Source organism: Centropristis striata, chromosome 18 (genome assembly GCF_030273125.1).
Source record: "Centropristis striata isolate RG_2023a ecotype Rhode Island chromosome 18, C.striata_1.0, whole genome shotgun sequence".
Lineage (NCBI taxonomy): Eukaryota > Metazoa > Chordata > Actinopteri > Perciformes > Serranidae > Centropristis > Centropristis striata.
In genome coordinates, this window is record NC_081534.1 from 22,070,381 (window position 1) to 22,092,990 (window position 22,610).

The 22,610-nt window shown below is 37.3% G+C and overlaps 1 protein-coding gene and 1 long non-coding RNA gene across 2 annotated transcripts in view; one reads left to right on the forward strand and one right to left on the reverse strand.

The window, feature by feature from the left end:
• Positions 1 to 2,380: 2,380 nt before the first annotated feature.
• The window catches only part of LOC131991096 (uncharacterized), a 68,962-nt gene continuing 48,732 nt past the window's right edge, over positions 2,381 to 22,610 (reverse strand). Inside the window, exons 2-4 of the long non-coding RNA XR_009396102.1 lie at positions 8,678 to 8,955; positions 3,384 to 3,736; positions 2,381 to 2,580 (exon numbers count right to left, since the gene is read on the reverse strand). This is a non-coding gene — a long non-coding RNA (uncharacterized LOC131991096). The remainder of the gene's footprint in view (positions 2,581 to 3,383; positions 3,737 to 8,677; positions 8,956 to 22,610) is intronic.
• Positions 8,287 to 22,610, forward strand: part of kcnk3a (potassium channel, subfamily K, member 3a) — a 42,137-nt gene continuing 27,813 nt past the window's right edge. The window contains exon 1 of the mRNA XM_059356391.1: positions 8,287 to 8,906. Within this exon, the coding sequence (XP_059212374.1) occupies positions 8,624 to 8,906 (283 nt within the window). The 5' untranslated portion in view covers positions 8,287 to 8,623. The remainder of the gene's footprint in view (positions 8,907 to 22,610) is intronic.

Sequence of the window (22,610 nt, forward strand, 5' to 3'; positions counted from 1 at the left end):
GGTGTGTCAGACGTGTCACTCAGTGGGACGCCAATTTTGCTCTCACAATCATTAACATCCATCAATATTAGAGGAAGCAGGCCACCCGATCAAATCTTGTGACCTCAGAGAACCTTATGACCTGGTGAAAAGGTTGTCACACACATTGTGCTTTTTGTCTTATTAAGTTGACTTATTTTAGACTTTATGTATGAATACAATATCAAGAGCAGTGACTTGATCCAGGCTTTAATAGTTTAATAAGAGAAGATCATGACTACTAAGGCGACATATATGAAGAGTAAGTATTGCCAGTAATCTATATATAATTATATAATTTACTTATATTCTTGGTATATAAATACCTTTGATAATATGACATCAATAGCTTTGTCATTCCCTGACATCTTCTGAAAAAGTAAGCAATCATTCTTGCTGCATTTCCATCAATTATATCTAATTGCCTAATGAGCTGTTTTACTTTTAATATTTTCTTACCACCCACACAAGTTTATTTTTGGCCTCCTGAAGGTTTCCTCATTCTCCCCTGATTTAAAAACTTATCCCTGCTATTTTATGTGCTATTGATCCAATTCAAGCTGAATCAATAACTCAGAGCCAATATGCGACCTTTTCCCACTTTAGGTTTAATGAGGGTCATGCTGTCAGCGCTTATTGTGAATCTATGGGGAGAAAAGCTGGTGACAGGGCGGGTAATCACGGCTGAAATATTCATATAGAGAGACAAGTGTTATGTAATATCACAACAGCCATGTGACAAAGTTCATTAGAGTGGATGGAGTTAATGCAGGCAGCAGGATTATGATGAGACAGGCTGTGGGATGGCAGGTCAGGGTTTATACAAGAGATGTATTCTTCTCGTTGTATGTAAAATGAAAAAGGCATGCTCGTCTGAACTGTGATGCTGTTAGTTTGACAAGTCAATACATTTCCTAATTAGACAGATTTGTAACCTCTGAGATGAAACAATCAATTCTCAGATTAGCCAGTGTCATGCAACGATTATTTCAGGTTTCACGTGGTCAGGTGGCACAATTCAACCATAACAAAATATCCAGCGGTCTTGAGGTCAGAGGTGAAGAAACGTGAACCAGAACCTCCTCACCAGCCAGACAACTCCTGCTCTCCTACTTTCTCCTGCACATTACTGTCTGTGGTCCTCTCATCCTGAAGAGCAGGTGTATCACGCTCAGCAGGGGTGCCGAGGCTAAAAAATAGATTCACCTCTAATTGGAGGGATGTTTGGAATAATTATCAAATGACAGCAGGAGCGGCGGCAGAGTCACGGAGGCAGAGCAAATGATGGGAAAATGAAAGACTTTAATTGAATGTCAGCAGGAATCTGCAGGCCACGTTGAACCTCATGTAATGAGATGTAGGCAGCTGAAGGGCACCCCTCCCAGGATGCTTTGCTGGAAGGGAAGAGGCGGGGGTGCAGAGTGCGGGGTGGGGGTGGGATGACTCCTGTCTCCGTGGCATTGCCTTAATGATGTCCTCATATCATGGCATTATGTAATATGCTCTCCAGTAATGTTTAGTCAGCCTTAAACAAGCCCTGCCAACGAGTGCAGGAGATGACATGAAACTGTGCGTGTGTGAACTTTATCAGGCTGTTCAGATTCAATACTCGGAGTCCTACCTACGAAAATTAATCCACGCTAATTCACATATGACCAATGTATTTGTGAGCCAATGTTTGTGCAGCTTATTAAGGCCCATGTTGAAGGTTAGGTGGCGCCCTCTAGTGGTTGTAGTAGTTATGACGAGAGGAATGGAAGTGAGGAAGTGAGGTGATGTATAAAGGAGGAGTGGGAGATGGATCAAACAAGGACAAGACTTTGACCAGGGAATTTAGAGCAACATGATGTCGTAATAGGTGTTTCTATGCCATTTGGCACACCCAACCGCTGTCATAAATATAACAGCTGTACATGAGCATTTGTTATGATTATATTACTTATGATCAAAAACTACATAGCAAGCCAAGTAATATTACTTACCACGCCTAGAGCAAGAAGACATGCTCAGTAGTGTAATGTATTGCTGTAGGCTAATTTGTCAGCAAAAAACAGTAGAAGAAGAAGAGATTGTGAGAGAGATGGAGGAATAACAACAACAAAAAAAGAGGTTGCTAATCTGACAATTTTGGTCACACGAGAGAAAATGGAGAGAAGTCTTCAGGAATTTGATTCAGTTCTGCAACTTTATAATTGATCTTTAAAGTCCGTTCATCTTGACCAGCAGAGCGAAAACAGTTGATCAGTTATGTGAGTTAAATGTCCTCAGAACTTATTTGGAAAAAGCGTTTCCATCTCCTGTATAGCACATTCATTTAAAAAAGACAAAAAGCACCTCAAGCGAGCGTAAAAACTTTTATTTGCATTTTTGAAAGTTTTGGCAGTTGGTCATAGAAATGTGTTGATGAAAACACAACTAGTGACCTCTTCAGTAACTTCACCTCTGCCATGATGTTCGTAGAAGATGCTGAACTTGTTACTGTTGCCTGCTCTCCTTCCAACGGTCCAAACCTCCTGAGTTAGCGGTGTAAACACCAACACTGCCTTGGTGTTCTGGGCACTCCTGGCAGCATGTAAATATCATCAAATTTCACCAAAAATAGTGACATAGCGGTTGTACAGAAAATGTTGGGATTGGTTGGCAAACTTTTTCTTACTTTTCTTTAGAATATTCTGACCAGCTGCCAATGACAGAGGAGGAGGTGGACAACCTGGTGGACAAAATCCCTTGTCTTCTGGATTTTAGAGTCAAACCAATTCTTCATGTGCTTGGTTTAATTTTTAAATAGAATGAGAGTTTAAAGTTGTTTAATTTCTATTTGTGGACATGAGAATAAACCTGCATATTTCCACTTTTCTTCCAGCTCAGGTTGAGTCACACATGGTGCCCACTGACCTGCCTGTATCTATTGTTTCTACTTCTAAACTTTTTCCGCTGGGTGCTTTATTACCTGAATGTGAATTTCACATTACAGAAGACACATTTCAGAAAAGTATGTCATCAAACCGAAGGCCCGTTCATGTGAGAGTCACTGAATCACGGTTAAAATCGCAGTTTAGACATGCACAACAAATTCACTGTGACACTTTTTATGTCTGCTGGGTTTTTCTGTTTTCTGACTTCAGATAAAAGTCTCAAATAACTCAAATACATTTTGCAAAGAGATTTACTTTTACAATTAGTAAATGTAATCTTGCACTGCCACATGATTAACAGCGTGCACTCTGGAAAGTCCCTCCCAGCTAAGTCATCAAAAATTGATGTTTAGTTTTCAGACACCTATTTTAAAGCACCAGAACATGAATAAAACAATAAAATCAATGTCTAGCCTAGGTTTTCATTATTTTCCCTCAGTGGATACTCACCATTGGGAACTTTAGTTATGCAGCGATGTACTTTTTGGAGGTTTCCAATCTGAACACCCACGAGGTTCAAAGTACATCAAAGCTCTGACTCCAGCGTGGACTTTGCAGCCTCTCCAAAATCGCAGTAATGAGGGTCCAGGCTGGATCCCCAGCTCAAGCCGCCGGGGGGTCAGAACCTGCCACCGGAAAATCTCGTCTGATGGGTCAGTGGCTGCAGGAAGTGCTCACGCTCATGAGGATGTATTGGTGATCACGCAGTGGAGGATACACAGAGAGCCGAGCGGCCTGCAGCTGAAGCCCTGCAGGTCTACACGACTCTGCAGCTGAGACCAACACTTTTATTTCAGACCAACCTGAGAAACACAGACAAAACACAGCAGCATAGTAAAAATATTCTGCACATAAAATGAATTCTACCCTGTTATTTGACCACCTTGACTTGTTCCTCATGAGATTATTACATGTTAGGGTATCACTACTGTGGGCAGATTGTCACTGGAACAAGTAAAATATGAGTGATAATGGGTGATAATCTATACAATTGATTTTACTAACAAACATCACAACTGTATCTAAAGCCTGATACTGTATATCTTACAACCTTAATTCCACAGAAGTTGGGACACTGTGTATAAATGTAAATTCTAAAAAATGCATCAAATTCAGAATTCAGAGTTTGTTAGAATTATCTTAATTGTGAAGCATTATTCACAGAAGTATTTGATCACAGTGATATTTGCTCTTTTAAAATATCAGAACAATACATCAAGATAAACAAGGTATCAGGAAAAACAAAACATGTCAGAATTATATATTTGAGTAAGATAAAAAAATTAAATAACAAAAAATAAAAATATAATAAAGGATAAATAAGAATAATAATATAAATAAAAATGATGTCAAAAAACAGAATTATAATTATAATTATTATTATTTTATCATTTTTTAAATTATTATTCATTATTATTATTTCATTTTTTTATCATGCATATTTTATTACATTAATTTTCTCAACATAAAAAATTATATAATAAATCAAAATAATTAAATGTCAAACAAAATAATTAAGAAAAATAAATAAACAAATAAAAATGGAAAATAAATAAATATAAATAAAATAAATATCATACCATCAACTATAATGATTCCACCTATTTGACAAAAATAAATCAACCCCAAATCCCGCCTCCCATTCACCCTTTAACTATCCCATCGAATTCAAAGTTTATATTTTCAGCTTGAACATTAACATCATAAAACCCACCTGCCCTGGTTGGCTGAAGAGTAAGAAAGGGTTAGGATTACACCAAATCTGTTGAGATATGTCCCATTAAATGTTTTCAAAAATTTACCAATAGGGGGTAAAGAAGTGTGTGGGTTATCAAAAATCAGTAACTGTCCAATCATCGAAAAATTTGTTTATTATTAGGGCCACGGGGCAACCGCACCGAGCACTGGTCCCATACAGCAATAGCTGTAGGGACCAAGGTTATAATAGTTTTGGATTTTTCATTAGTTTTAGTTTTAATTTCGTTGTGAATTTTTGTTTTCAAATTCAGTTAGTTTTAATTAGTTTTTAGAGTGAGTTTTCTAGTTTTAGTTTATTTTTTATTTTTTGAAAATGCTTAGTTTTAGTTTAGTGTTTATTAGTTGTAGTGTTAGTTTTAGTTTTTTTGTAATGGGCTATGTGTTGGGTGCGAGATTCAAAGTGGTCATAATAAATTTTGCCTTTATTTCCTTTGGTTTATCATCTCAGCCCCAATAAGGTTATTAACTGTTTTGAATTTTGGTTCTAGTGTAAACATCCCAGTCTCAGTAAACATATTCACCATGTGTTGCATGTTCAAATAAATACACTGAATTATGAATGGAAAAAGTTGACAAAAACGAAAACTAAGGACATTTTTACTATAATTTTAATTAGTTTTAGTTAGTTTTGTAACCACAAAATACAGTTTTAGTTAGTTATCGTTTTTTTAAAAACTCTAGTTTTTATTTTTATTTCAGTTAACGAAAATGTTTTTTCAATTCTAGTTTTCGTTATTTCGTTAGTTTTCGTTAACTATAATAACATTGGTAGGGACCAGTGCTCGGGGCGAAGCACACACACAAACTCACACACACACACACACACACACACACACACACACACACATTTTGAGGTTAAAGTGCATAGTTTGAAATCTCTGAAGAATCTCATCATAGTGTACACACACCGGCAGTAGTCCCCGTGGCCCTTTCAGAATTTCCCCAGAGGAAAATTTCTAGTCTTCAATGCAGCTGTCAGAAACTGTCAAAGGCCTTGATCCTTCATAGATTGTGATTGACATCTATGGTTTAATAATTCAATAATAGAGACATAACCTTTCTGAATTGACCAAATAATATTTTTTATCATGAAGACATCTAAAAAAACCAACCCTACAAAATCAAAAAGCCTTTGTAGACACTAGAGAAGGTATAGATGCTATTTATAACACAAACAGTCTTTACCTCCCAAAGGGCGTTTGATGAAAGGCCACATTTTGCTCAAAGTGTCATGGATTAATTGATGTATTGATCGGGCCGAGGCATGCAGCACTCCAGTTAGTGAAGGGAGGATTTATGCGGGCTCAGTCACAGTTGACTTGACTGACCTGGTTATTGAAGCCAGAGCTATTTTGGGCTCTGGCTCACAGTGTGGAACGATTGGAAAGATTGGCCAGGATCTATCAAGTCAAAGATAGGAGCAGGTGATCATCGTCTGCCACAGGCTACGGTTATAGATACGTTTTAGGTGGTAAAGATGTGAGTAATTGTGGATGAAAAGATGCTCTTTTAAAATCACTAAATAGTAGAAAATAAAAGCATCTTATTCCCCATGAAAAATAATTATGTGACATTCCAATAGGGCAACAATAAAACTATAAAAAACAATGTGAAAACATTTGTTTGGGAGGAAAAATCAGCAATAATGATGGAATAAAAAGCAGTGAAATGTGATCAGGGTAGCCTTGACCTTTTTACAGTGTCCTCGCCAAACAGTGTCTCCGTCTCCCACTGACGTACGACGCTTCAGGGAACCACCGACTGGAAACCAGTGACACGGGAGGTCATGAAATTTGGCCCCAGTTAAACTTTCACTTGACATTTTGTCTCCCTGCGTCAAATCATCATCATCACCACGTATTTCTCTTTCAGCTTAAACACACATTAAACTCACTCCACACATGCAACACACAAACATTTAATGTTTTAACAAGGTTGGGAAGTTTCATTTGAGGGTTTTGTTTATTTTCCAGTTTGAGAGATTGCTTCTGGTATCGCCTTGCTGCACAGAGGAAAGATGAGGTCAGAGAGCGGACATTTGAGCTCCTCTGAGCCAAAGAAACAGCTGGATTCTGTAGAAATTTAATGGTGAGTTATGTTGAGAGCATCACTCATAGATGAAGAAGTTTCCTTTCATTTAAAAAGAGAAAAAAAACTTTTCACAGCAGTGTATGTGAATGGATAACAGGGCTTTTTACCTCCAGCTGCTCTGCTCAAGTAGCTCAGTGGTCAACAAAACAAAGCTGCTGCGGTCCCACATTCAGCAGTCTCATAGGAATTTAGACGATTTTATCCAAATAGCAAAAAAAGTTTATGTTTCATGCACTGAAAAGTGACCTCCCCGCTATCAGATACATTGTTTGGCCAACTTATGGGGAGTTGCACTTACTTACAAGAGATAAGTATTCATCACAATGTCTTAAAGATCAAGGTGATAACTTAAACTGGTAATTTTGAGAGATAAAATAAAATGCCAATAATTGAAATCAAAGGAAAACAGCAAATCCTAACATTTTTTAAACTGGAACAGGGATTAGTGGTGTGAAAAATTATCTAAGATTCATTGATTATCAAAATAGTTGCGGATTAATTAATTAATTAATTAACTAAAGTGTAGTTCATTCATTTTTCTCATGGTCAGGGCAAAAGGGTTTCAGTCAGTGGAACTGTGTGAGACTTAATAAAGGTTTCAACAATTCTAGTTTAATGACTTTGTATACTGCTAGCTTATAGCTTATAGCTTATCCTAAATATTTTGTATTAACAATCTAAATCTTATACAATGATCTAACATTGTTATTGTAAGATATCAACTGGGGAAGTTGAATTAATGATGATATCTATTAGTTAAAAAAAGTTACCCTATTGAACTGCATTGTCTTGTAAAATATATGAATAATTTGTTAAAAATTAGTGTATTGTGACAGTATTTTCTGATTTATGGAGTAGTAATAAAAAGAGATATCCAAAAAAAACCCTGTAAAACCCTTTTATTTATAGTGGATCATTTTCATTACCACTGAATATCTGCATACTTGTTCCATTGCTGAGTTGTTGTTGGGGTTTTTTCTGCTTTTTTTTTTACTCAGATTTTTTTTTTCCGCACCACAAACAAGTATTTTCAGAGGGGTTTGTTTAAATATATCATCCATAGTGTGATGCATAGAACATTTTTTTTCTGAAATTATTTTTTAATAGCAGTATTTTGTGATTTATGGAGTGATCAAAGAGTTTTTTCTTTTTAGATTAAAAAAAACAAACTTTTTTCTTTATTTCCCCACCCCAACAGGTTTGTTTATACAGTATATTTAACATTTTATGTATCTATTTATTTTTATTTATAATTTATTTTTATTCCAAAACTATATTCTTATTCCATTACTAAAACTAATTATTTTTTGTGTGGCTGAGGACAGTATTTTCTTAGCCATAAAAAGGCATACCTAAAATTCCCTTTCTGATAAAACTTTGACTCTAATGTATAAAATTTGCATATTTCAAAATAAAAGTTCATAAAATATAAATAATACAAAAAAAACCCACTGTGTCAATGAGGGTACTCAACAGATTTCACGAGTTATTTAAAAAAAATCTCATTCACCTGTAGGATTATTGTATTACAGCACTTGAGTAAAAGCACTTGTTACATCCCACAACTGGTCCACACGATATTTTTTTTCCAAAGAGGGATTCACACAGCATTTTCTGTGCTGGGAGGGAGAAAGGAGGGGCGGGTGGGTGTATGGGTGGAGGGGGAGGATTCCTCCAGTGTGAGGGGAGGGAGGTGCTGAATGAACAGCTCCTCCGCTCATAAAGTAATCAGAGAGCTCCTCTGCTCCGTCAGAGCCGCACAGCCATGAGCCAGCCGAGCTCCCCGTCCTCCAGACCCGCGCTGACTCTCCGCCCGTCCCCCTGACACGCACCGCGCCAACATGAAGAGGCAAAACGTGCGGACCCTCGCCCTCATCATCTGCACCTTCACCTACCTGATCGTCGGCGCCGCGATCTTCGACGCGCTGGAGTCCCGCAAGGAGACGAGCCAGATGAGGGAGCTGCACCTGAGGAAAGCGGAGCTGCTCAAGACCTTCAACCTGACCGCGGAGGACTTTGACGAGCTGGAGAAGGTGGTGCTGCAGCTGAAGCCGCACAAAGCCGGGGTGCAGTGGAAATTCGCCGGCTCCTTTTACTTCGCCATCACTGTGATCACCACCATAGGTAAGACAGCAACACGGAGGTCACGTCTCAACTTTGGCTTTGACATTTACTGCGAAGAAAAAGTTGATATGATGTCGGTTTCTGTCTAATATGAGGCAATATCCATGTCTGTAAGCCCATATGCTGGATTGCAATGCAACTAAGTACATTTACTCAAATGCTGCTGTACTTAACCACAATTTTGAGGTATTTGTGCTTTAGTTTTTCCATTTTATGCTACTTTATTCTTCAACTCCCCTACATTTTAGGTGCAAATATCTCACTTTTTTTTTACTTCACTACATTACTTTAAGGGTTCAAAATGTCCAATGCATGAAAAATCTGTGTTTTTGCCTGCATTGTCTCAATGTTTTAGGCAAGGCAAGGCAAGTTTATTTCTATAGCACCTTTCAACAAGTCAATTCAAAGAGCTGTACACAAAACATTGAAAGCATTAGAAAGACACATATATAAAAATGTTTTTTTTTCTCTATTTAAGCAGGCTATTTTCATTTTATGGTACTACAATTAGAATGCAAATATCTCCCTTTTACCTTAACTATATTTATTTTAAAGCAAAAAAAAGTAAAGTGCATAAACAATCTATGTTTTTGCCTGCAGTGTCTCAGCTTAAGTACAATTTTGAGGGACTTTTTCTTTATTTAAATAGGCTTTTCTAATCTAATGCTTATGCTGTTATGCTTCACTTTCCCCTCCACTTTAAAAGCTATAGTTACTTTGCCAATTTAGATTATTCCTATACAAAATATGAAATTGATCAATACCCATGAAACTTCCTCCAGGTTTTGTAATTACAAAATGTATGAAATGTTATGTTGCAATATGCAAATGAGGCAGTATTATTACTAAAATAAACACCTAAATGTGTATTATATTTTTTTTCTTTCCTTATTCTGAAAGAAGACATGTCATGGAAGCAAAATGACATGAAATACATAGTGTCTCAATTTCAGTACAATAGTGGGTACTTGTACTTTATTTGAGTATTTCCAGTTTATGCTGCTTTATACTTATACTCCACTACATCTCAGGGTCAAATATTGTACTTTTTACTCCACTACATTATCAAGATTATGATACAACGTTTCAACCAATACATAGATTATGATAGATGAAGCTACCCAGCAGTATATGAAGTAGCTCTACATTTACCAGCTTCAACTTTAAAGTGATCCAATGATATATATAATTCTTAAATTGCCCGTTTTGCATAATGAGTATTTTTGATACTTTAAGTATATATTGATTCTACTTCTGTATTTTAACTTGAGTAAGAGTCTGAATGCAGGACTTTTACTTGTAGTATTGTTACTCTTACTCAAGGAAAAGATCTTCCACCACTGCCCATTTCAAATATTATTATTATTATATTATTATTATTATTTGTGTTGTACACAAGGATATTCATAAAATGAGTCCTACTGTCGAAACAACAGGTGGGACATACTACCACAAATCACCTGCAGCTAATAAAAGCAGCAACTAACAGTTATAATTAATACTTTTTTTTTTTCAAAATATTTTTATTGTCAATTTTCAGAGTGACAAATAACATACATACACAGTCCTAAACCCAAAGATATTCAGTTTAATATTATATAAAACAGAGAAAAGCAGGAAATTTCCATATTTGAGATGCTGAAAACAGATATCAGTCATCTGTGCCTATCAATAGTATTATGTTTTGCCATTTTTTGTTTTGTTTTATGTCATTTGTGTCTCTTTATAGTAATTCTGTGTCTTTTTGCATCATTTTGTGTCTCTTTGTAGTAATTCTATGTCTTTTTGGGTCATTTTTGTCTCTGTAATAATTTTGTGTCTCTTCATAGTAAATTCATGCCATTTTTTGGTCATTTTGTATCTCTTTATAGGCATTTTGCATGCCTTGCTCGGTTGCTTTTTGGGCTGTTTTGTGTCTCTTTGTAGTATGTTTTCTGACTTTTTTGGTTGTTTTGTGTCTTTGTGCTCATTTAGCATTTCTTGGCAGAGAAATAGCACCTGTAGCTGTCAGATAATAATTAAAAGTGCAATAAAAATGGAAATACTCAAATAAAGTACAAGTACATCAAATATTTGCTGAAATAAAGCAGCTGAAGAACAAATTAACATGCTTATAGGTACATAACTTAGTATATGATACCACAGATTAATATTAATATATTCATAAACTCAGTATTAAGTACAACAGGTGTACCATAAATTCCCCTCAGCTGTATTTAAATAATATGCTCCTTATATTATAAAACATTACATCATAAAGTCTGATTACATCTTGCTGAACATCCTATTTACAGGATGATCATGTGATTATAATAGTGACAGCAAAGACGGTTAAAAATACCACAAATCTGAATATTAAACATTGCTGACACAAGTTTTTCATATCAGCATGAGGTGTTGGTGGCAGCTGGAAGCCTGATTAGTGCTAACACTGCACAGAGAGGAGCACCCAGACAAACAGGTTGTCATTAGAGCCTTTTATACTCGAGCATTTTATTGAATTGCAGCATTGAAAAAGGGGTCGTGTCAAAGTCAAACCAGCAGCCGCCAAGTGAAGGACTATTAAGGACAAGCTTCTCTGCAAATATGAAATTCTGCTGCTTCTAACTGAAGGTTGTTTTTAGACAAGATGCTCCAGGAAACTTGAGTTATGAGACATTCATTTGCTTTTCCTCTCTTGCTCTTGCTCATTATTCCTGCTCCAAAAGGCCCTGCGACACCACAAGGCTGCGGGCTCTTTACTCACTTTATCACACAGCCTTTGGAAATGAGCCTGTTTGTTATTTAATTTTAACTTCACTCAGCTCTTTGCATAACACCCTGCTTGTAGCTACAACACAGAGCTTAACTTAGTCAGACATTTCAAATATTGGAAAATTAAACCATTAATAGAAAACGATGCATTGTTTACCTTTGTCTCATGATTTGTCACTTCTGAGGCTGTACCTTTAAAGCAACAGGACGGAACATGTGCGACAAGTGGTGATTAAAGGTGCTGAATTTGCCTTAATCACTCTTAAAGGTACTATGGAGAAATCTATTAATCACTTTGTATTGCCAATGTGTGAACGGATTGTATAACTTACATAGGGGGACCTTTCACGACCTCCTTTGTTGCAAAACAGCCTGTGGATTAATTTTTATGTAATGTACAAAATCCAGGATGTGAGGTTTACATCATCTTCCCAAGAGCACCAACAATGTGCAACTTTAGCCAACGTTAGCTTAGAAATATAGTCAGCTAACATCAACAAACACCTGCACCCACAACAACAGAGACCAAAAAAAGTTCACGTAAGCACAATAAATAAATATATTTTTATCTAGTGTAGTCTGTCTGGTCAAACAGAAAGGCAAGCTTAATACTGGAAAAAAACTTAGCTTTTTCTTTTTCTTTCTGCCTTTTTTATGTAGCTTGCTTTCTTGCTAATGTTATTGCTCTTAAAAAGGCTACTACCTAATTGGCTAACAAGCCAAATTACTTCATCAGCTAACATGACAACATATTCTTATCAGGGGGTTTGCATGATTTCCTATAAAAGCTTTTGCTGTGCGATTAGTATGATATCCTACAAAATGTGACATGTGATGCCTGCTGTTGTACCCTATGTCACGAACGCTGATTTAAGCATCACAATTGCCACTTTAAACACGCTGTTCATGCTGTAAAATGGTTAGTTTTAGCCACCAGAACCACTTCCTTAAAGTTGGGAAAATGGAACATGATTAGGCTTAAAATTATACAGATTTTTACGATGTGGTTGCAAAGTGGTGACCGCTGCTGCACACTGAATCACAACTGCTGTTTTGAACTTCATTGTTGTTATGAACATGCTGCGATTAGGTTTAGACACCAAAACCCACTTCCTGAAGGTTAGGCAACAAACCCATTATCCTATTGATAGGGAAATAGAACAGGGTTGGGATTAATCACTCACGTTTTGTCTTGTTATGTTACATCACGGTTTTAGCCGATGCCCAGGATGCTTACTAGCGCTTAGTGAGTGTGAGCATAAGCAACAGTTCCCTTAACAGCCACAGGTGTCAATATTAAAGTATTTTCTGAAAAATTCCACATAATTCTTCTTATTCAGTTGCTAAAACACAGTGTGACAGTTACACAAGTAGAAAAAGGTTCATAACGTGAGGTGAACATCTACAGTAAGTTTGCTAGCATTAGCTCAAATTAGCCACCACAAGCTACAGTTCATTCAAGACTAAGTCAGGCTGTAGAGCAGGGATGAGCAATTAATTTTCGCAAGGGGCCACATGACCAATACCACGAAGGTTGCAGGGGCCAGACCAAAACTCTGAATTAAATTCTGCTCAATATTAATTTAATCTCTTTATAAAATGCAGTAAATTATCTGGTTTTGAGCTGCTACTGATAAGAATACATGTTATGATAAGACTGTTAATGTGGAGTAAATCAAATATAACAGTAAAAAGAAGTAAATACACCTATCACTTTTCCAATTACTTTAAACACAACTGTAAATGACCTTTAGCAAGGTTCCTATTGGCGTTTTTGTATTGTATAGCTTGATTTTCATTCATTTTACAATGTTGTGATGCTTTCATTTTGAAAAGGTGCCATCCAGTGAGAAACGGGTGCTCTAATTCTGAAAGGTAGTGACAGGAAATAACAGGTGGAACAGTTAAATGAAAAACAAACGGTAAATAATAACGAGTGCGTTGTAATTCATAGAATTGATATAAAGTATGAAAAAGGCTTCTATAGTGGCTGACTTACAGGGCACAAGGTTTGTTAAAGTTTATTTTCTTCTGTCATATTAGTGGCTATATTTGTTGTCTTAACTTACAGTAAAAGTGCTTGTTTGTTATTGTTTTCCCACCTCGTAGCTCTTATGGTGGATTCACAAGGTGACCTAGGAATGTCTTATTTTTATTTTCTTGGAGCTAAGATTTTAAATAAATCTTGTGAACTATCAGTTAAAGAGTCGACCGTTATCCTGCCAGGAATACTACTAAACATACATCCAGACCACAACAACAATATAGAGCATGTATATTACGCAGTAAACCAGTAATTTATTAACTTTATGCAAAAAGCAACACATGTTTTAAGGTACCTAACATCAGGCATAGATACGTAAACCACCTTCAAAATAAAAGCACTGCGGTTGTATTAATTGTTAATTTCTGGGTAACCTCACGCGGGCCGGACAAGGACAGCCAACGGGCCGGATGTGGCCCGCGGGCCACCCAATGCCCAGGTCTGCTGTAGAGGCACGTAGTAGAGTGTATTCAATTGAGAACGGTTGTGTTGTTAGTAAATGCAATGTTTCTTTTATAAGAGGGAGATTGTGTTTTCGATTCAGTCTCGCTTTAACATGTTCTTTTCATTTCGTAAGAGGCCGCCCTTATCTCCAGCTCCTATCTGAGCCTTCCTGCTGTGTTTAGTGACCGGGGCCGTTGTCAGGAGTGACCTGTGACTTGTAACCCTATCAGATGTAGGCGACTAATTGCACACTAACCCAACCCCGGGTGTCTGTAACCGCATTCTGTAATTGTGAGCCCCGAGGCTGCTACAAACACAGTGATTGGCGTTTCAGCCTGCCATTAAGTATTAATGACAACATCAGACCCTCGCTGTTCCGCTGGCCTCCTGGCACACAACATTAACACTGCAGATACTGTACGGTACACACAATATCCTGCCGCCATGACGTACAGTAAAGTCGAAACGTGAACACAGTACAAGGCTGAAACATGTAGTTTGTTAAATTTGAAGCTAAAGCTGTGATTTATTTCAACATTTCTGAGACTAAAGAGGCTAAAACTATTAATGCCACTAATCAGAGTGTAAGAATAGACGTGAAACTCCTATTTTCTGTCATATTCTTTGAAATTAGTCATTAAGTCATTTCAGAAATGAGGCCTCAGGACACTGAGATCCAACGCAGGACACCGGCCGTTTAAACATGACATGTTTTTTCAGTATGAAAAATCATATAAAAGAGGCAGTTTCTAGGGAAGCTCTCACTAAATATACATTTCTATACAGCACACCAGCCAGTGGAACTCAGCTAACACATGATAACATCTGGCCCCAGCATGCTCTACTAATAATTTAACATAAGTGAAGAAGGGAGGAGAAGCTGCAATCAGTAATCAGTCATCACTTTCCACAGTGGAAAGGGGAGGCGGAGGGCAGGGTGTCCATTTACTCACAAAGTGCGGGGCGAAAAGGTTGAGGCGATGTGAGAAACATCACAAGGGGAAAATAAATAAGCTTCGAGTGAGAAAGAAGGCTCAAGATGAAGGGAGTGGATAAAAGCGTGGGGCTCGGAGGGTCGTAAACACACTCATCCACCTCCAGGGGCGCGCATCGAGTCACTGCTGCGTCAGTCACCGCCCGTTCAGGCTGCAGTTCAAGGTCATGGAGACCATGTAGAGGACAAATGCATGACAAACGAGACATGGCTCCGTGTGTTATCTGATGTTTTGTATGACATCTGATAAGAGCAGGAACATGTTGTGCTGTTCTTCTTCAGCAGCTGGCTTGTGGGGTTTTTTTGTGGCACATGTTGACATAAAGTGGTCATTGTGTAACGCATAATATGATATCACAGTATGCTTACACAAGCTGTAATTAAATGAAATTACACACACACACACACACACACACAAACACACACACACACACACACAATATATATATATATATATTTTCATGCAGGTGTTGTCCTCAAAAACGACAATATGAGGCATTTGTACAGGCAGCAAAATACGACTCATATTTACGTTTCAGACTGTCCTCCGCCGCTATCTTGCTGATGTCGTAGTAATGATTGACGGTGATGCAGACCCTAAATGGTGGATGTCACACTCAGGACAGGAAGAGGGGGGAGTTGATTGGACAAACAAGTGGCAGACTTTGACCCAGGGGAACGGGGTTTGTATGAAAACAAAAGTAAATGACATTTTTTATGTAACTTCCGTGGCTCACGTCACCCTCGTAACTACTTCACTTCCGGCATTTACGTACATTTATTTACTTTTTAAACTGTATTTTATAAGGCCTTACCAGGAAGTTTTTTTGCCCTAAACCTAGGTCAGTGGTTTTGTAGCCTAAATTTCAAGAAACTGCAGCCTTTTTTTACAACCGCGAACCGTACGCATATGTATAATGATGTGTGTGTTTTTTTAGAACGCTCTGCTTTACCGCGAGCCACGAAGCGATCGTATGTGTCATTTTGACAAACGCTCAGAAGTATTGCTTTGGGTCACCCTCAGTTGGGCATTAACATTCCATGAAGGAGGTCACGTTTTTGGCTGAACAGTGAACTGAACGCATCATTTTGCAACTAATGTACGCAAACGTGAGTGATGTTTACTGTTGCAAAAGTTAACTTGACATGCCTGTTGGTGTGATTTACAACACCCAGCACGCCGGTGTATTGTCTGACTGTGTTCCTTCATCTAGTAGTGTTTACCTCCCATAGTTTCCTCCCGTTGACCGGTTTGATGAGCGACTGTGTTAATTGGTGACTCAGCGGAAAGCCTCATGGCTGCTTGTAGTAAAAGCAGCTGGTAGAAAACACAAACAGGACATCTAAGTGTCCTTGTTAAAGCCTTTAATTTGACTTTAACAGATTTTGAAAACATACTACTTTGTGTTTATTACCAATGCAAACCATTAATTAAGCAACCACTGATGCTTTTAAAGTCACCAGTTAACAGGGTAACTCAATCTTACATTATTATCCAAATTGCTGTATTGAGTTTTCTTTTAGTTTATTTAAACTTTTTTTCCTTGTATGAATGGAACCATGGCTCATGAAATTTTTTTTATTATTAATATTTTTTTTATTATTAATATTTTTATTGTATTTCGTCAGTTATGAAACACATTGATTACTATAAATGAAATATTCAAACAGTAGTCTGACTCACCGGATATAGACTGGGGTATAAGCCTGCCATTTGTCGCTTATTTCACAAGTCACAAAACCTGAGCAGATAAAAAACAAAACAGTGTGATATCACCAGAAGGTAATGAGACAATATGTGTGTTTGTAATAAAGCTAAACTGACTCTTTAACTACTCACTGACGTCATTCTTTAAAGTTTTGGAGAATGAATCTTGGAAGAGAATAAATTTTGACTTAATTTTGGCAAATATCTCTGAAGTCATAAAACTTCCTGTTAGGCTCATAAACAAAACGATTCTTTTAAGACAAGATCCCTCAAAGCCACCATGTGGTTGTAGTTAGAAAAACATTCCTTGTTGGATTTTTATTATTGTGAATCACCTCTTGTTAAATAGTTTTTGTTCACAGATCATTTTGGCTGTTTCGGCAGACGAGCTCATCGTTTGTAGTCTGTGACTCCATAATTGTAGAGAGGAAGTGAATACAAATGCATTCGGGGCATGCAGTCTGCACGAGTCGCTATAATCCCAACAGATAGCATCCAGTCAGAGTTAAAGCCTCGGAGTCTGTGAGGAAAATCTGCTGGTTGGTTTGCAGGCAACACTCCTCCATCACATTAAAAGTGGCTTGGATCAGAGAGCTGAAGCCCCTCCAGCTCTGGTTTAGCTGCTCCATCACCAGCAGTGCATCAGTTGTTGATGAACTGGGAGGCTACCAAGTGTGGAAGCACATTAGTGTGTGAATGTGAAGCAGGCTGTCGCTGAGAAAGAGCAGCAAATCCTCTCTGGGTCAGTGCATCTAATGTTTCTATATGTGGACTCACAATGAATAAAATATCTGATCATTTTTTTCTAATTTTATCAGCGACGTGGACTTTGATTTGGCACCAGGCATGAATCCATTTTCAGCGGTTGCATAATTAGAGGTCAGATCCTGAATTATTAATGGTAATTACTTACATTGGTATCATCATTATTATTCAGTCAGCTTTAAGAGGTTAGTGCAGTAAGTGGTTGAGTGCACAGAGAATATAACTCTTAGCAGCTATTCCACACGGGGCTCCTCCTATCATCAGCAGACAGACAGAGAGAGATAGATACTTCAGCACTTCCCAGAGGAGAGCTGGTGGAGCGTCGGCACCGTGACAATACAAATAAATATACAGCTGCATTACACACAGTCACCTGGTGATGCACTGGTATCAGCACTGAGACAAGTGAGAAGCTTCTGTGGGATTTTTCCATATGAAGTATGAGGTGACAGTGCTTTTCGTGCTTTGGTTACACTGTAGCTTTCATCAAGTACATTCATATCAAACCGAATTAAGATTAAAACGAAAATGTAAAATTTCAAAATCTCAATTTAAAAAAAAAAAACCTGAGCCCTGATCTGCTCAAACTCTGAATTTCAGAAAACAAGCATTTTAAAAGTTGTCTTGTGGACAGACCTAATAAAGAGAGCATTCAGTCTTTTTACACATCATTTGTTTCAACAAATATCAGCTGATATCTAGACATTTTCCATGGTTTTCTTGATATTGATTTTGTTTATTATCAAGAAAACCATGAAAAATGGCTATGGGGGATACCACAGCTTTTGGAGCCAATCTGAAGTGGCCATTCAAGGAACTGCAGCCTTTGGCACTTCTGCATTTGCTTCATTTTTCATCTCCGGATGATGTTATGAAATCAGACATGGAGGCATTTGGTTTTCTTACATATCTGGGACTGACGGTTGATGACGGAAGAAAAGAAATGTTGGTATGTACACCAGTGAGTCTCATGTGAATAATGCAAATTATTCCACAGTGAAATTTGTGCAAGTAAAGCTCATCAGTCTGTTTTTTAGATGGATTGTAACTATTTTCTTTGCAGATATTCATAGTTTCTGGACGATGAGTCCTCCTGACGTTGGCAATCCTCTGACTTTTACTTTATCATCATCATGAGCATTCTGTGGTGAAATGTCTTGATAACTGGATGAATTTCGATGAAATTCAGTTTTGTGCTTCATTTAACTTAGCCAGTTTGTCCAATACTTTGATTTATGATCAAATACCTAATGCCATTCTCATCATCTTATCAACAGCACTTAAGCTTGTGTGCTAATATTATGGTTAACAACAAAGAGATTGTAAACATGCTCACTATTATACCTGCTGATCATCAGCATGTTAGCGTTGTCAGTGTGAGCATGTTGCCATGCCGGAGTTACTAAGTGCCCTAAACACAGCCACACAGAGCTGCTAACGCAACTTTTGTCATGTTGTGCAGTTTGTTGTGTTGCTCTGTGATGAAAACCAGAGCTCGGCTCATTATGTTCATCTGAACTTGCCAAGAAATACTGTAGAGATTATTGATTGTATTTTCTTTCATGGAACTTCTTTAATATCAGCAATGGTCTCATATTGACCTTTTTTCCAAACTCTGAACTTACATTAAATTGCTGAAAATTGCATTTTTTTAAAGGCTTTTATACAGCCTATCTGTAATGAATCAATTGAGAATTCATGGTTTATAATCAACCAGGGCCGTTTCAGTTTACAGTATAATTGAATTGGGGAGGAATTGATCCCGGCCCTGCTGCGGAGCTGCTGCTGTTTTAAATGATTTGGGAGATAAGGTAACTGTAGCTTCTCCCTGGTGCTTGCATAAAAGGGCCCCAAAATTACGTTGCATAACCCAGTGTCGTGCTCTGTAGAGAGCCGTGTCAGCCCTCCTCACTCATCATGCAGACACACTGAGATGCAATGTGACAAAAAAATTAATTTTTCATGAAAGAAAAGATACACAGCTCTGTTTGTGATTGCTGAAATTACACAACAGATTAAAAGTCCTCAAACTGTATACGGCATACAGTATATGCATGTTAGCAATACATTAATTAAGATAGAGCTCTGGACAGTGGACAGTCTTTGAGTCAGTGCTGCCTCAGGACTGCTGCTGAAATAAAGAGCTGACTAATGTTAGATTGGCTTTGATTTGCCCCCCCCCCCACAGTGTCTGTGTCACTAAGAAAATCACAAACTTCAAAACAAAGACTGCCATGCATGTGCAGCTGAGTAAGACTTGCTGGTATACAAGAGATTTGTCCATCCCCTTCAGCGGTAATTTAAAACGGCTTGGAGCAAGTTGGCATGCTGGCCGGCCTGGTTAATTCAGAAACTATGAAATGTACAGTAATGACAGTACTGTAAATGTCACTGCACACAACATGCACATCATTACAAGATGTAAGAGTTCTATGTGTCAATAAGTCAGCCTCTCTTTTCTGTTAGGGACCTTTTGTTCTCAACCTTTTTAGATTCTGTCCCTTTGAAATGATACAAAGTCGACCTGCGACCTCTCGTTAAAGGTTACATACATATTTCTATGAGATGTGAGCACCCCAAGCAAAAAGAAATAGATACTTTGAATAATTTTTCATTTCAAACAGGCAGACAGGGCTGGTTTTTTTTTAAGCCTGACTATGAGGGTTTCCTAACCTTAATCACACTGTTTTCATTCACTGTACTGAAAGTAATGCACTTTCATTTCTATCTAACCAAAGTCATCTGTGAGACAGGGTGTGTAGGGTTGCCTCAAAGGAGAAAGCAAGGTGATGTAGTATAAAGAGCAACAAAATCCGTGTATGAAGGAAATGGGTGTGGGTGGATGAGTCAAACAAACACATTTACATAATTATATTAATGTCTAATGTAGAGGAACTCTGTTTATCTGCTAACACCAAAATACTCTGTTATATAATAGTGGGCAAACAGTGATGAATGAGACAATGTAGCAGTTAAAGATTGAATGGTTTACAACCGACCATTGAAACAGAGATCAATAACAATCAATGTCTTGGTTGTAAATGTGTTGTTATGGATTTCTGACAGATTTCTGATGAAGACTGATGGTTTGTTCTACGGAGCACATAAATCATTGTGATATCAATAACTAAATCTTCACACTGTGATAAATGATTATCATCTGTTTGCACTGTTTGCTAAAGTGTTAGCTCAGAAACTATTACCAGCAGAGGCACAGAGATAGATTTTATGTCTGTTCTGTTATCATTTATTGGTTAAACTTCCCAGCTGGGTAAAGTCTCAGAAAAAGGTTGGAGTTCTTCTTGTGGATAGCTCAATTTTTTTTAATAAACCCATCTGCAATGGTGGTAGAAGTATTGAGATCCCTTACAAAAAGTACTAATACCACACTGTGAAATTACTCCACTACAAGTAAAAGTCCTGCATTGAGAAAAAAAGGTGATACAATAGAACGAGCAACAAGTGCCCTTAAAGTATCAAAAGTAAGAGTACTCGTTATGCAGAATGGACCCACTCAGATTGTTTTATATATTCCAAATATATCACTGAGTTGTTATTATTATTATTATTATTGATGCATTTATGTAAGCAGCATTTACATTGTATATAGATAGGGCTCATTCATTATACTGTTATGTGGGTTAATAAAAAAATAAAAATCACTTTAAATGTATCATGTTTTCCATGTTAAATCTTGACCTGTAAAGTAACTAAATCTGGCAGCTAAAGTGGATTACAAAATTTCAATATTTGCCTGAAAATGTAGTGGCGTAGAAGTATAAAGTTACATAAAATAGAAATACAGTAAGGTAAAGTAAAGTACAGTACACTTACCATAGAATTGTACTTAAGTACAGTAATTGAGTAAATGTACTTAGTTACATTCCTCCACTGCACACCTGAAAATATTGCGATGGAGGAAATCCGCAGTGCATCTCATCAAAACAACTCAAACACCACTACAAAACCCAATACAGGGACTATAATATCCACCATTTAGAATCAAAGGATGACTCACGTCATCTTAGTAATTCACAGCCTGTAAAAACAAGTGAGTTCTTAAAGATTTGATCTAGCAAACAGAGTGTGCACTAAAGTTGCACTGGTGAAATCAGTCTGTGCATTGTGCACCATTAGTAACTTGTTGGTGTGGATAGTGGGCGGGGCTTTAACATCACGATGGACTATGGCATCATCCATCAGCATTAACCTCAACTTTAAACGTTACTCCAGTGGCTTTCTTCTTATTTTGTTTTATCTATGACTAGGGTTGTCACTATTCTAAAATTTTCAACTCAATACCGATACTCAGGAAAATATTCGATACTCAATACCATTTTCGATACCACAAGGATAAAAACAAATACCCCCAAATTTAACAGAAATATTTTTATTAAGAAGAAATGCAACATGTAAAAATTAACAGAACCACAGGTTAAATATTTATAATAAAAAACTGTTGTGCAAAAAGAAACTGCAACTATAGTAACAAGCTTCAGATACTTGAAACTTTTGAAAATGAGTATTGTATCCGGATACAACGTTTTAGTATCGATACTTTTTTGAGTATCGATACTTTTGACAACCCTATCTATGACCTATTATTTATTTGTTGCAATAGCATGTGGCTGGTATTGTGATCACCTCTCATCAAGGCAAAATGTGAACCTGGAGACACTCGTGTAGCAGGTAGGTAGTAGTTTTAACCTACAATGAAAAAATGATTCTGTGAAGATCTTCTGTCTTAAGTAACGTTGATTTGTTTGGTAAAAGTTTCTGAGTGTACTAAGTGGACCTGAATGAGCAACAAACTTTAATGAAGACAGCAGCGCTCCAGTAAAGTGGATTTTAATGGGTTTTTTGTTTCATAATTGTAATTATTATACTGAAGTTATTGAATAGGGTAAATATAACAGAGCCACCAGGGAAAGTAAAACACGCCGACACCTCCATAAGTCAACAGTAGTATAAATCATTAGACACAAAGCAAACAAA